The 12640-nt window shown below is 39.1% G+C and overlaps 1 protein-coding gene across 1 annotated transcript in view; it reads left to right on the plus strand.

The window, feature by feature from the left end:
* The window catches only part of RELL1 (RELT like 1), a 456049-nt gene that overhangs the window by 364946 nt on the left and 78463 nt on the right, over positions 1 to 12640 (plus strand). The window contains exon 6 of the mRNA XM_044062145.1: positions 3709 to 3844. Coding sequence (XP_043918080.1) covers positions 3709 to 3844 — 136 coding nt within the window. The remainder of the gene's footprint in view (positions 1 to 3708; positions 3845 to 12640) is intronic.

Here is a 12640-nt window from a genome sequence, read left to right on the forward strand (position 1 = left end):
CATGGCCTGAAAATCTTCACGGGCAACACCACCATCATGTGGCGCATCAACAAGCAGCATGGTTTGAGGTCTTATGTTGTACTAACTCTTCGGGCTTGGGATTTGGTTATCAGTTGACTCTTCAGGTAGTTGCATTTCTTCAGATCACAATCTAGTTGTAGACTCTCTGAACAGGTCCAGAATGCGGGCTCATGAGTGGATGCTTTGCTGAGATGCATTTCTGGACATAGTACATCAGTGGGGTATTGCTCCGGTAGATCTTTCTGCCTCCCCTCTGAACAGACAATTTCCCTATTCTGTTTGAGAATACCAAGGCATCTTATTTGGAAAGTGGACTCCCTGTCTTTTCCTTGGAAGAGAATGTTTCTGTATGCGTTTCCTTCCCTTCCCCTGCTGCCAGGAGTTCTGCACAAGATCAAGCAGCACTCGCAAAATCTTGTTGATGGCTCCTCTTGGCTCAGACAGCTCTTGTTCCATGGTTTCGTCTGGCCAGGGGCAGTCACCAAAAATTACCTCACCAGGTGGATCTTCTCACACAAGACGAGAGATGTCTTATCCATCCTCACTTGTCCACTATTCAACAGACACTGTTGGTGATTGGGTTTTGATCCCTTTTAGGCACCTGTTTTTGAGGATGTGCTTCATGTCTACAGGAGGCCAGGAAACCCACTAACAATATCCTACATGTCTAAATGGAAAAGGTTTTCTGTTTGGTGCATCTCTCGCCATCAGACTCCCTTCTCAGTTGGGATACCTCTGGTTCTCTCTCATTTATGTGGTCTTCTCCATACTGACTTGGCATATTCTTCAGTTAAAGCTTACATTTCCGCTGTGTGTTTACCTTTGAACCCTCCATTGACCTCTTGGATTGAGGTCAACAAATTCCTCAAGGTGTCTTTCATATCAGTTCCCTAAGAAAGCCTATTCCTCTTACTTAGGACCTCAGTTTTTGTGACTCTGGCTCCTTTTATTATTGCTAATTTAGTTTTCTTGCAACTTTGTACCTGGAAGACTGTTTTGCTCTTGGATCTTGTTTCTTCCAAGAGTGTGTCTGAGCTTCAGGCTCTTATTGCCAGTCCTTCTTTCTTAATTTTTCACAGAGACTGGGCATTTTTTCATACTAATCCTTTTTTTATGCTCATGGTGGTTGAGTTATCCCTTAATCAGTCTTCAACTTCCTTCCCCTCTCAGCAGCCTGCCAGAGAGAAGGTTCTCCACACCTTGGCCCTGAAAGCTCAGATATTATTTGGATAAAAAGATTATTCATAAATCTGAGCAAATGTTTCATCCCAGGACTTTGGATTTAGCTGTTTCCAAGCAAACCATCTCTTCCTTGGCTTCTAAGACCATTTCCTTTTGTTACTCCTTTCCTGGCAAACATCTTCGTCTGTAAAGACACATCCTGCTAGGGTGTTTGCCTCTTCTGGTGCTTTCTTCAAGAGTTTGGGCACCAAATTCCATCCCCGAAGCTGCTGTTTGGTTCCTTGTTCATACTTCTAGTAAGCATTGCAAATTGGATGTTGTTTCCAGGACAAGTTTTGACAGGGATGATCTTCATGGGTTTGTAGAGGGAGCTTCTGTGCCTTCCTCATGCAGTTCTTCATCTTGGCCGTTGTACTCTCCCATCAGTGAAGAATGCTGCAACAGTGATGTAGAAGGACACAGTACAGTTGTGTAAAATGTTTCCTTAACAGTAGATGTTCTTATCTTCACTGTTGCAATATTCAGTCCGTCGATCATTCCCCCTTATGGCTTTTAACCTGTTTTTTTGTTACCCTCATGGCTGAGAAGCTGTCATTTCCTTTTTCCCTTCTGAGCTTTTTCCTTCTGGATGTGTGTTCTGTGTTGTCCTTGGAGTTATTTTGTTCCCCTGGGGCAATTCATTTCTGAGTATTTGCATCTGTACGTCACCTTTATGCCCTGTGCCCTACAAATCTAGCATACATGTGATGTTCTGTGCTTATAAAATCTAAAGGCTTTGGTATACTGGCTGGACGTTGGTCTGTCCTGTGCAGGGGATCCCTTCAGTGAATACTGAAAGCATTACTTACCAAATCAGAATCAATTCCAATAAAAGATTTGCTCCCAATCACAATGCCCAGGTTATTCTGATAACACAGATTCTGTCAAATGAGAGCTAGATTTGTTTGAGTTTTTTTAAAGTCCTATTTTTAATGGTCCTAAGTGAATGGTTCTGACCAAATGGAACAGCAAAGGAATCAAACAATGGTCGGAATTGCTCAGGGGAGGATCTGCATTGACATTATTAACATGAGAAACTGAATACGTTTAGAACTTGACTCCCTGTAGTTGGAACATTTAATTAGTTGAAACAAATGATATGCCAATATATCTAAAAGGTCTTTTTCAAATTTCTAAATGGAGTCCCAGTTTATTTTAGGGTAATTCAAGTCTCCATGTAAAAAAATGCTTCTGATCAAAGTAAATTTCCCAAACACTGAAGTCTTGAGATTTATCTGTAGACTTTTTGTAAGAACAAATTAGCCTCAAATTATTTGGGCTTGGCGTAGCACTTGGGTCCACCACAATGGTTTCCAAGTTTAATGTTAAAATTGGATGTCAATAATGTAACACCTCCTCTATTTTTGTTTAATCTAAGATGTTCAGTTTTGTTACTTCCTTGAAAGGAAAGATTGGCAGAATCCTATGCTTCTGTAATAGCAAGAATGTGAAAACTTTCATGCTGAGATATGCAAGACAAAATAAAATACGTGTACAGGCTCCTGGCATTGTAATAATGTATTCTCAAAAGTTTAGATCCTTTGTGGGAAACGCTTGTTAATTTTGACAAGAAAGACCTGAAAAATTCTTGCACTGCCAGCATAACTCAAAATCGTAGCAACTTAAATGTAACCCATCCTTTGCATGCATTCAGGTCGCAAACTTTTCTTGGCAAGTAATAAGATTCACATAAGTAACACAAAGACCTTGTAACAAATTATTGTATAAAACAGCCATAGATTGAAGATGATCATTCATTCCATGCTTTACTGTGAATTAGTTCGATTGCCGCCACGTTAATATTCTTTTCAAGTTTACTTATTTCATGTTAGTTGAAGTAGTGTTCCAAAGGTCATTAGTACCACAATGAAATAATTGTAGAATATATTTTCCCATCAGTAATCTGTTTACGAAGGATGGCAAGTCTGATAAACTTGATCCTAATAAATGTGAAACAGACACATGGTTTGGGTTGACGTTAATTGCTTTCTAACACTTTTCAACAAAGAATTGGATGAAAATAGTATTTCTTGTAACTTCTCAGTTTTTAGTAGCGTTTTCTTTTGACATCTCAAACTGGTGAAGGCCCTTTTTGGGAATTTGAGGAATGCCTTCTGTAGCGCTTGCTCATTTCTTGAGGGACAGGAGTCTGACGATGTAAGAGCAGCTACCATTTAACAAAAATGTATTTTTTTTCCATTGTACTAACCAGATGAAAATCCTTGTGGTAGACAACTGTCTCAGTATCAGTCTTGTATGTTACACACACTGGGAATTTAAGATCTGTCGTTATGAAGATGATTATATATTTCTGTGCTATTTATAAAAAAAAAAAAAAAAAAAAAAAGGCTCTAGATAGCATTGGTGTTTAATTTTTTTTGCAAATAATAGCCTGCTGGTTTGAATTGCATTGTATTTTTATTGGCAAACTGAGTGCACCAATGCATTTTTTTAATTTACTTTCAGGTTTAGAGTCACAAAGACTGATGTCAAATCCCATCCAAGAGAAAGAAAAGCCTTAACTTCTGAGTCAGCAGATGGGGAAATACCTACTTCTCCAGTGAAAACAGGAGGGAAACAAAAAAGTGATGTACAAACACCGGTAGGCAACATCTATTGAAGTATTGTTTGCAATCTGTAATAGTGTTGTGTTGTGTGCGACTGCCTCAGTCTGTTTTTTTTTCCTATGGTAAGATGCATGTGTGCACTCATTCTTATATTTGAGATTGCAGGATGAAGCACTCATAATTTTGTGCTTATGATATGTCGCAAAGTGGCAGTTTGATAAAATTGTGGCTCTGTGAACTGGTATACATCCATTTCAGCTACATCTCTGGAGATAAACACATAAAGGAGCCATGAGGTATCCGTTATTAAATAGAATACAATGTAGTAGGACAACACAAAGAAGTAAGCTGTCTGGGTTAAAAGTTACTGAATGCGCAGTAGTAGTAGAACAAGGTATGATAATGAGGCTAGGCTGTAAACTGTACAGGCCAGCTTCACTAGCCCAGTTCAAGTTCCTTTTTTAAAACATTCGTATCTATCTGGCAGTGTAATGAAAGTGGGCCTGTAATGTATTAGCAGGTAAAATATGGTTGGGATATGGGTTACAAATATGCAGGAAGTCTTCTGTCACTTACTTTTGGAAGTTCTTGCTATACCTATGGTGCCATCCTTGCTATAACTATGGTGACATACACCCCAACCCTGGTTCTGACACACTAACCAACCCAAGCCCTGATCAGCTTAGTCCCCTACTCCACAGACAAAATGCCTCTCTCCTTTTTCTTAACCTGAATGTGAGAAGTATCCTAAATAAGGTCCATGACCTTCATGCCCTACTAGCCCTATATAAACCTGAAATTGTCTTACAGAAACCTGGTTAAAACCAGAAACCAATATTAATGAAATTACGGCACCAGGCTACAGTATCATTCACAGAGACAGAACAGGCAAAAGGGGGTGGGGGTAGCGATAATATTCATAAACCATCTCGTCCTAGAACAACTTGATGTTAACATTCCAGGCATTAATAATGTAGAACTTGTTTTTAAGTTAAAACTTAACCCCAGTAAACACAAATATCATTGGCTGCTATTTCCCCCAGGTAACATTCAATCCTGAAAAACCTAATAGACTAGATCTCAAACTCCTTGCCTCAGGAAAATATTTTGTTAGAAGACTTTAATATAAATTGGCTTAACTGCTCTGTCCACAATCCATCTACCCACCTGAACCTCCATGGGTTTACCCAACTTATTACGTCCCCCACCAAAACTGATAAAATATCCAAATGCTAGTCCATGTTGGACTGGATTCTTGTGCATCTTCCCTCCCTCGCATCCCAAGCTGGCTGTCTGCCAGTCTTAGTGATCACCAGCCAACCTACCTTCTCAGAACTAAAACTCACCATTTTATCCAGATAACCTTAAGAGAAGCAGAAACAGAAAACTTTAAACCTAATGACTTTATCCACTACCTAAAATGTTGCTATTGGAGTCCACTGACACAACTATCTCTTGATGAGGATGTACATTACTTTAACTCAACTTTCATAAGAATTGAAGCAAAGTATGCCCCCCGACTAACTAAGGTTACCAAATCTATTCTGAAAGAAAGGGGCAAAGTGTGGATACAATTCCACAAAAACAAAACCCAGTCAACAAAACAAAACTACTTAGAACTTTGTAATAAAGCAAAGAAATTCATTAAACTAGACAAAATCAACTCTTACCCAAATCAGGAAAAACATGCTCACAGCCCACAAAAATTCTGGGCTGCAATAAATTCTGTATTGCAGCCAGGGAAATCTACTACCCCTACACCCACAACAGTAAACAACCATGATAACATTCCCACTCAGTTCAATAAATATTTTACTGAAACAATTCAGGTCCTAGCTAATAACCAGGTTAATACTAGTTACTCTACCCTAGCAACCATACAAAATAGCGCAAATACAAAAATAATATATAGGTAATATCTCACTTTAGCTTGCAGCCTGTGCCAGTCAAATCCATTCTAAAACCCCTCCAGAAACTTAAACCAACCACCGTGGATGCTGATAACCTGCCAGCAGAATTCCTCCAGATAGCTGCAGAAGCTATAGCCTCTCCTGTTTCAATTCTCATTAATAGGTCTATAGCAGAGTGCAAAGTACCTACTATATAGAACTCGATAACTACTGTCCAATTGCTATTTTATCACCCTTATCAAAAATACTAGAAAGAGTTGTTCACACTCAACTAATGAACTACCTTCAAAAAAAACAATCTGCTCTCTAAATATCAGCATGACTTTCGAACTTTCCACAGCACCACCACAGCACTGTCATTTACCAATACAGTTAATCACCACAGAAACAAAGGACAATCAGACTCCGCCATATTTTTAGATTTAGCTAAAGCTTTTGATATGGTAAACCAATACACTCCTTAATACACTAGCTGCCCTAAACATCAGTACTTCCTCTATCTCATGGTTTAAAAACTACCTATCAGGACTCCAGCAGGCAGTAAAATAGCAGAACCAACTATCCTCTCTATTGCCAGAATCATTAGGAGTCCCTCAAGGCTCCATCGTAGGCCAATTGCTGTTCTCTCAATTTACCAATCAACTCTCATTATCTACACCCAAGGCCTCGGTAGTACAATATGCTGATGACACCACCCTCATATGTGCCGCTCCCACATTAGAAGACCTTCACTCTCTAACCCAAAACTGCTTTTCATTAGTTGAGACCTGGTTCATTAACTCCCAGCTTATACTCAACCCAAATAAAACAAAAAAAACTACTACTTTTCAGCCCATGTAGACCCCCCCCCCCAACTGATCACAGTTTTGTTACTGGAAATGATAAAGTTATCACCCCAACCACCCACACCAAACTCATAGGTGTTGAAGTAGACAACCTAAGATTTGATATTCACCTTGCGCAAACCATCAAAGTTCACAAAAAAAAAACTAGGACTGTTTTATCGGAACAAGCAATTTCTCTCTAAGAACACTAAAGCCACAATAGCTTGGACATATCTGTTATCTACCGTCCTCTAAGCATCCTCTGCTCTAACTAATCTTTGTAAAACTAGCCTAAACAAACTTGAATCTTGTTATAACAAGATCGCTAGGTTTGCTACAGAGTCACCATATAGAACACATCATTGTGATTCTCTCAAACAACTACACTGGCTAGAGCTGCCTCAGCTAATGCATCTCAATGAAGTGTCACTAGCACACAAGTTGTACTACTACCCTGATAAAATCCCAGCACTCCAGAATCTAATACTGCCTTATACCACAAAAACTTTGAGATCTAGTACCCAAAACCTCTTAGATGTCGCCATACATAATAATGAAGCTGGGAAATCTCTCTAGCTACTCTTATTTCTAAAGCTTGGAATGCCCTACCTAGCCACATAACATCCAGTAACTCAACTACACAATTTAAACTCCTCCTCAAATCCCACTACATGAACAACTGGTTATGCGCCTGCATTTCCCCAGGGTAAACATTCGGGAGCAATGTATGTTTAATCTTAATCCAATAAGGCTTTTGAAACATCCTGCAATACTCACAGAACTAACCCTTCTGCAGGCCTGTACACATGCAAGAATATCTACTTTATCTAGCCCCCTTCACTTAGCATCTTTTCTCTATTTTCAAATTAAGTGCTCTGTACTATGAGACACTGTTTCACCCTCCTACTAATTGACATCCGGACATACTGCAACCATGAGAGAAGTCTATTAGTAAACCAATTTAAATTATAGACATGAATTACTCCTCTTAAGTGATTTCTGTCATAATCCCAGCAATATTACAATATTGAAGGTATATGTAAAAACTACTGCATGTCATACGATGTGAGAATCCTCTGAACTGATATAATGTATCCAGAGCTGGTTACTATGTACTGCTTGTTATTCGCTGATCATGTTTTTGATGGTTTCTTCCTGATTGCTGTATGAATGTTATCTGGAGCTTTTCACCCCGGGCCTTTGCTGAAAATGGAACTGTCCATTCAGACTTTACCAGTAAACAAATGTAAAATAAAATAAACTATACACTGTAATGGAACAGTGCAAATGAGAAGCGAGAGGCCAGCATAGTCTTATAAAAGCCTTGGAGAGTTGTGTTGCACTTATTTGCACAAATTGTTGGACCAATGGTTAAAGTGAAAGAACTGATTAAAATGATCAAGTAATGGAATGAGGGTGTTCAGAATTTGACAGTGCATCACTCATACACATGGGTAGTCCCCAAGTTGCTTCCCTCTCAGAATAACCAAAGAGCTATTGTGCACTTAATGTATAGGGCATAAAGGCATAGTTAACAGAATGGATGAACATTTTCTTCCTTGTTGCAGCACTGACCAGCATGGTGACTGATGTGAAATTGAAGATGTGCCTATAGTTGTGCTCAGTCTGTTTTGAAAGTATTCATTACAGCTGGAGAAGAAAAGTAGGGAACTAACCACAGATCCAGTTATTTAAATTGGTCTGTTAATTCAGTGTGAGGGTTACGGAAGAAGCAGTCTTCCATTCAGGAGTGAACAAAATTTAGGGCATAAGCTTGAAATCGGTGTAGCCTTTCTCTATACAACATTAAAGGTGTTGATATTGGTAAGGAGCTAGTTGTGCACATTGGAGAAATCCACAGCGAGAGTAGTACTAATGCGGAGTGTGAAGTGATATGAATTACACAAGGGAGTTAATGCCTAAAGGTCAGGGTTCAAAGATGGTAAGGGAGTTTCTGTACAGTAAATAAGAGGGTCGCTATTAAATCCTGTGATACTGTATGATATTGCAGTATAGAACAGGAAAAGCTGGACTAAGTTAGGGCCATTTCAAATAGCTGCATGTTCACAGATGATGTCTGGGATAGTAATGTAATTTCAGCCATTAGTAACCATACAGAAAACTTGTTACCAAAACATACAAAAATAAACATGCTTTTGTATGTCTGTCAGTGCAGAGAATTAAGGCAACGAGCTGTTAAAAGGCTGCTTTCTGTGGCTGATGGTTTGATTTCCTCAAGACACCATTTGCCTGTTGAGTGACTTGCACAAGTCACTTAACCAGTGTGCGCTCACTGGCTGAGTCCAGAAAAGGTCCATGTGGATCAGCACTCTACCCCATTTAGGAAATAAAATAAATAAAAATATGTACTGCGTCTTCTGTACATCACAGCTTATATTTTATCTCTTAAGGTTGCTGCAGATTGGAAAAAAAAAATTGACTGCAGCAATCTGTTGAAAACCACGGTCTGCAATATTATAGGTAATGTTTTGCAATTAAAGTGACCTGGCAAATCAGTCAATTTATCTTTCCCAGATGATACTTTTCTAGAAAACCATGCTTTGCAGCTTTGATGGCATATGTACAAAAGGACCTCATGAATTAGGAGTTGGTGGGATGAATCTCAAGGCTTTAAGACTATGAATAAGGCAACAGGCTATTGGTCTGTAATTGCATAGTTGATGTTTGAAAGAGAAAGTGGGCCTGAAATGTTAAATACAAGAGACCAAAATTAGATGGATGTTTTTAAACTTGTGAAGCAGAGATTCTTTCAAGGATTTTGTTCGTCTATTAAGAGAGTTATGATGGTAGTTACTGACATCAGTTGCATTGCTTTCCCTAGAGGATGGTTATTTTTTCACATATTTTGATTTGCCTGGTTTATTATTGGAAGTTTTCCATATTTGTGGTATAGAAACAGACTATTTTGCAAGCCTTGAATATTACATACGAACCATGAGGACCAAGTTTGACATAGGAAGGAATCCTTTGAGCATAGTGTTTATTTGTACAATACCAGTACAACTAAAGCTCAGTGTGAAATCTGAATGAAAGTATTTGTTGCCTGAGGTAGTTGCTGGTGGCAGGAGCTGGGAACATTTATTATTGGCCATGTAGTTTGTGAAGGATGAGGATGTAGGGGTTCCTAAGGAGTGTCTAGTATTGTAGAGTGAGATTGTCATTTCCTGTCCAGGGTTGATTTTTTTTTAATACCTTTATTAAATTCTTATATTTTAAAGCTGACATAAGTACACTTACATTAATAGAAAAGAAAACAAATTATAGTAACTTTTTTCATTGTTTTCATGACGTATACATTTTCTAACAATTATCATTCACATTAACATTCCATAAATAACTAATTTCCTGAATTCTCTTGTGTCATTCCTCTTCTTGAGCATTATTCTGCATGTATTGTTCCCAAACAATGCATTTATTTCTATGTAATTTACTCCTTTACTTTTCTAAAGATCCCCCTCCAGTTCTTTTCTCCCCTTGACAATATATTCAGTACTTCTACTAAAGTTGAATTGAATCTAGTAATTTTTTGAAGCAATATCGTTCAATTTGGCGTAATGCTTTACTGTGTCTCAGCAATTCAGATTCTGTATCCCACTCCCAAACAATCTTTTCCTTAGTTAAAAATGTTTGCACCTCAGCATTACTCTATTGGGAATCTTAAAAATCTGACAAATCTTTGCAGTCCCAAAAAACATCATCTCAGTTACTTATCTTTTCCATCACACCTTCAGCATTTACTGCCTACCTGAGGAAACATTCTCTGAGGAGTGTTTGGGGTATAAAAATACATTTGCAAACGCTTCCAAGCCAAAATCCTAAACCTTCTGGACTATGTTACATAGTAAGGAACCAAACAGATGTTCCATCATCATTCCTTTGTAAATGTGCTTTCCATTCTCTCTCTTCCCAATCTCTCTTCCCAATCTCTTCTAACCTACTTTTTGATTCTTACAGTTATCATGCAGTATTTTATATGACCTGCTAATTACCTTTTTGTTATCAGCAGTGTATGTTCTACGATGCAGCGGCTAGCTTTGTCACCTCACAACAAGAGGTTCTCTGGTTTGATTCTTGGCTGGGATGCCTTCTCTGCAGAGTCTGCATATCCTCCCTGTGTTCGCATGAGTTTCTTCCGGATGATCCGGTTTTCTTCCACATTCCTAAAACCTGCTGCAGGTGGATTGGCCGTTCTAAATTTTCCCTAGGTGTAACTGTGTGCATGCGTGTACCTCCTGAGGAAGGTTGGGGGCCAGGCTGACAACTCAACACCGTAAAAAAAAATCTACTGCCACTCATTCTGTGGACCGATGATCTGCTGTGGCAACCCCTAATGGGAGCAGCCAAAAGGAGAAGCAGTGTATGTTCTACACTCAACTAAAAAGACATCTACCAGAGCTGGCCTTTCACTTAGCACTCTCCTGCCCTTCTTTGCTATTCTCTTATCAAGCCTTGCTAGGGAAGGCACTACCTAACCTGCAATCCAAACTACTACTTAATCTTATGCCATTTTATCACCTTTCCCTCTTGAGTTATTTGCTCCCAATACCTTGGTTCCTTTGCTAATTTTCTGTAGTAAATTCCAGGGCTCCTCTTACCCATTCTCTATACTCCTTACAATCATCCCTATTGGTAAAATCACCTTTCTCCATTCCTGTCATGTATTCATTGCCTTTGTTTACCAAGAAAGGCCGACTGAGCAAACATTCACATCTTCAGAGGAGGCCCGGGAAGAAAAGCTCCATAAAAATAAAACATTACATAAATACAAAGGTCAGTTTTTCATTTACATATAAATGAGTTTCAGTGGAGTAGCCTAGATTAATATACATTGTTTGCACTGTGCTTGGTATTACAACGTACAATTATTTGCAATATTTTAGTGAAACCAAGATGTATATTGTTTGCAACTGCAAACAGAGCATTGACATTTCAGTTAGTTTTTATTAGTGGTAATACTGGTATGCATTAAGAGGTAGGAAGGAGAAATAGAAATTGCAGTAGTGAAAATAGAAGACTGTCCATAGTTTTCATTTTTTTTTAATTAATTGGCAAGTCAGCATAATGTTTGCCCATTAACATATATGGCACGGGGGGGGGGGGGGGGTACTTATTCTTTAATAGTTTCGGTTTTAGAAAGTAGACAAAGGTCTTTTAAAATGATGACTACTTAGAAAAGATACCGAGCTACTTTGGGACAGTACTAGGAAGAGGGAGTACTTGGCCTTACTGATGAATAGCCTGCAGTCACGCGCACACGCGCGCACACACACACACACACACACACACACACACACACACACACACACACACACACACACACACAAATACACACACTTTAGCAAGATCAATCGATCAATCCACAACCTTTTTCCTTTTTATGCACATGAGGTTAGTGACAAAGGTTTATACCGCTGGGTGGCTAGCCCTGCCATGGTCATTCATCCACACCACGCACACACACACGGGCACCTGTGGCCAATTTTAGTGTGTCCAATCCACTTACTGCATGTCTTTAGAATGTTTGAGGAAACTGGAGTTCAATGAGGAAATCCATGCAAACACAGGGGGGACATGCAGACTCAACACGAGACACCCCAGCTGAGAATTGAACTGGGGACCTCTTGCTGTGAGGCGACAGTGCTATCCACTGTGCCACCATGTTTTGTAAGATGCTAGTATTAGTTATTGATGGCTGTCAGTTGTATTGCCAAGTCAGACGTGAGGTTTCTTGGAGCATAGTCTAGGACAGGGAATTGCAGGTTGAACTTTCTGTGAGAGCATCTGGGTAAAGGTAAATCTAAGTAAGATGCTTACAAAGAATGGAGTCTGCATTTATGTTGAAATCCATGATGTGCATTGTGAGATGGGAGATGATGTGAATTTCTTTTTATTGCAAGAGTAGAGAAAAGGGGCATAGATGGCTTCTGCAAATTTTCACATAGTGCTTTCAGCTTCTACCAATCTGGGCTCTTTCTGTTTAGGTGTGGTTTCTGCAATGAAGTTCAAAATTTGCTTGAAATGTAAAGTCAGGTGTCCCAGCTACATTGTTTATGCCATGTTGGTGTAGTATCTGTTG

Source organism: Protopterus annectens, chromosome 2.part1 (genome assembly GCF_019279795.1).
Source record: "Protopterus annectens isolate FY-2018-M chromosome 2.part1, PAN1.0, whole genome shotgun sequence".
Lineage (NCBI taxonomy): Eukaryota > Metazoa > Chordata > Ceratodontiformes > Protopteridae > Protopterus > Protopterus annectens.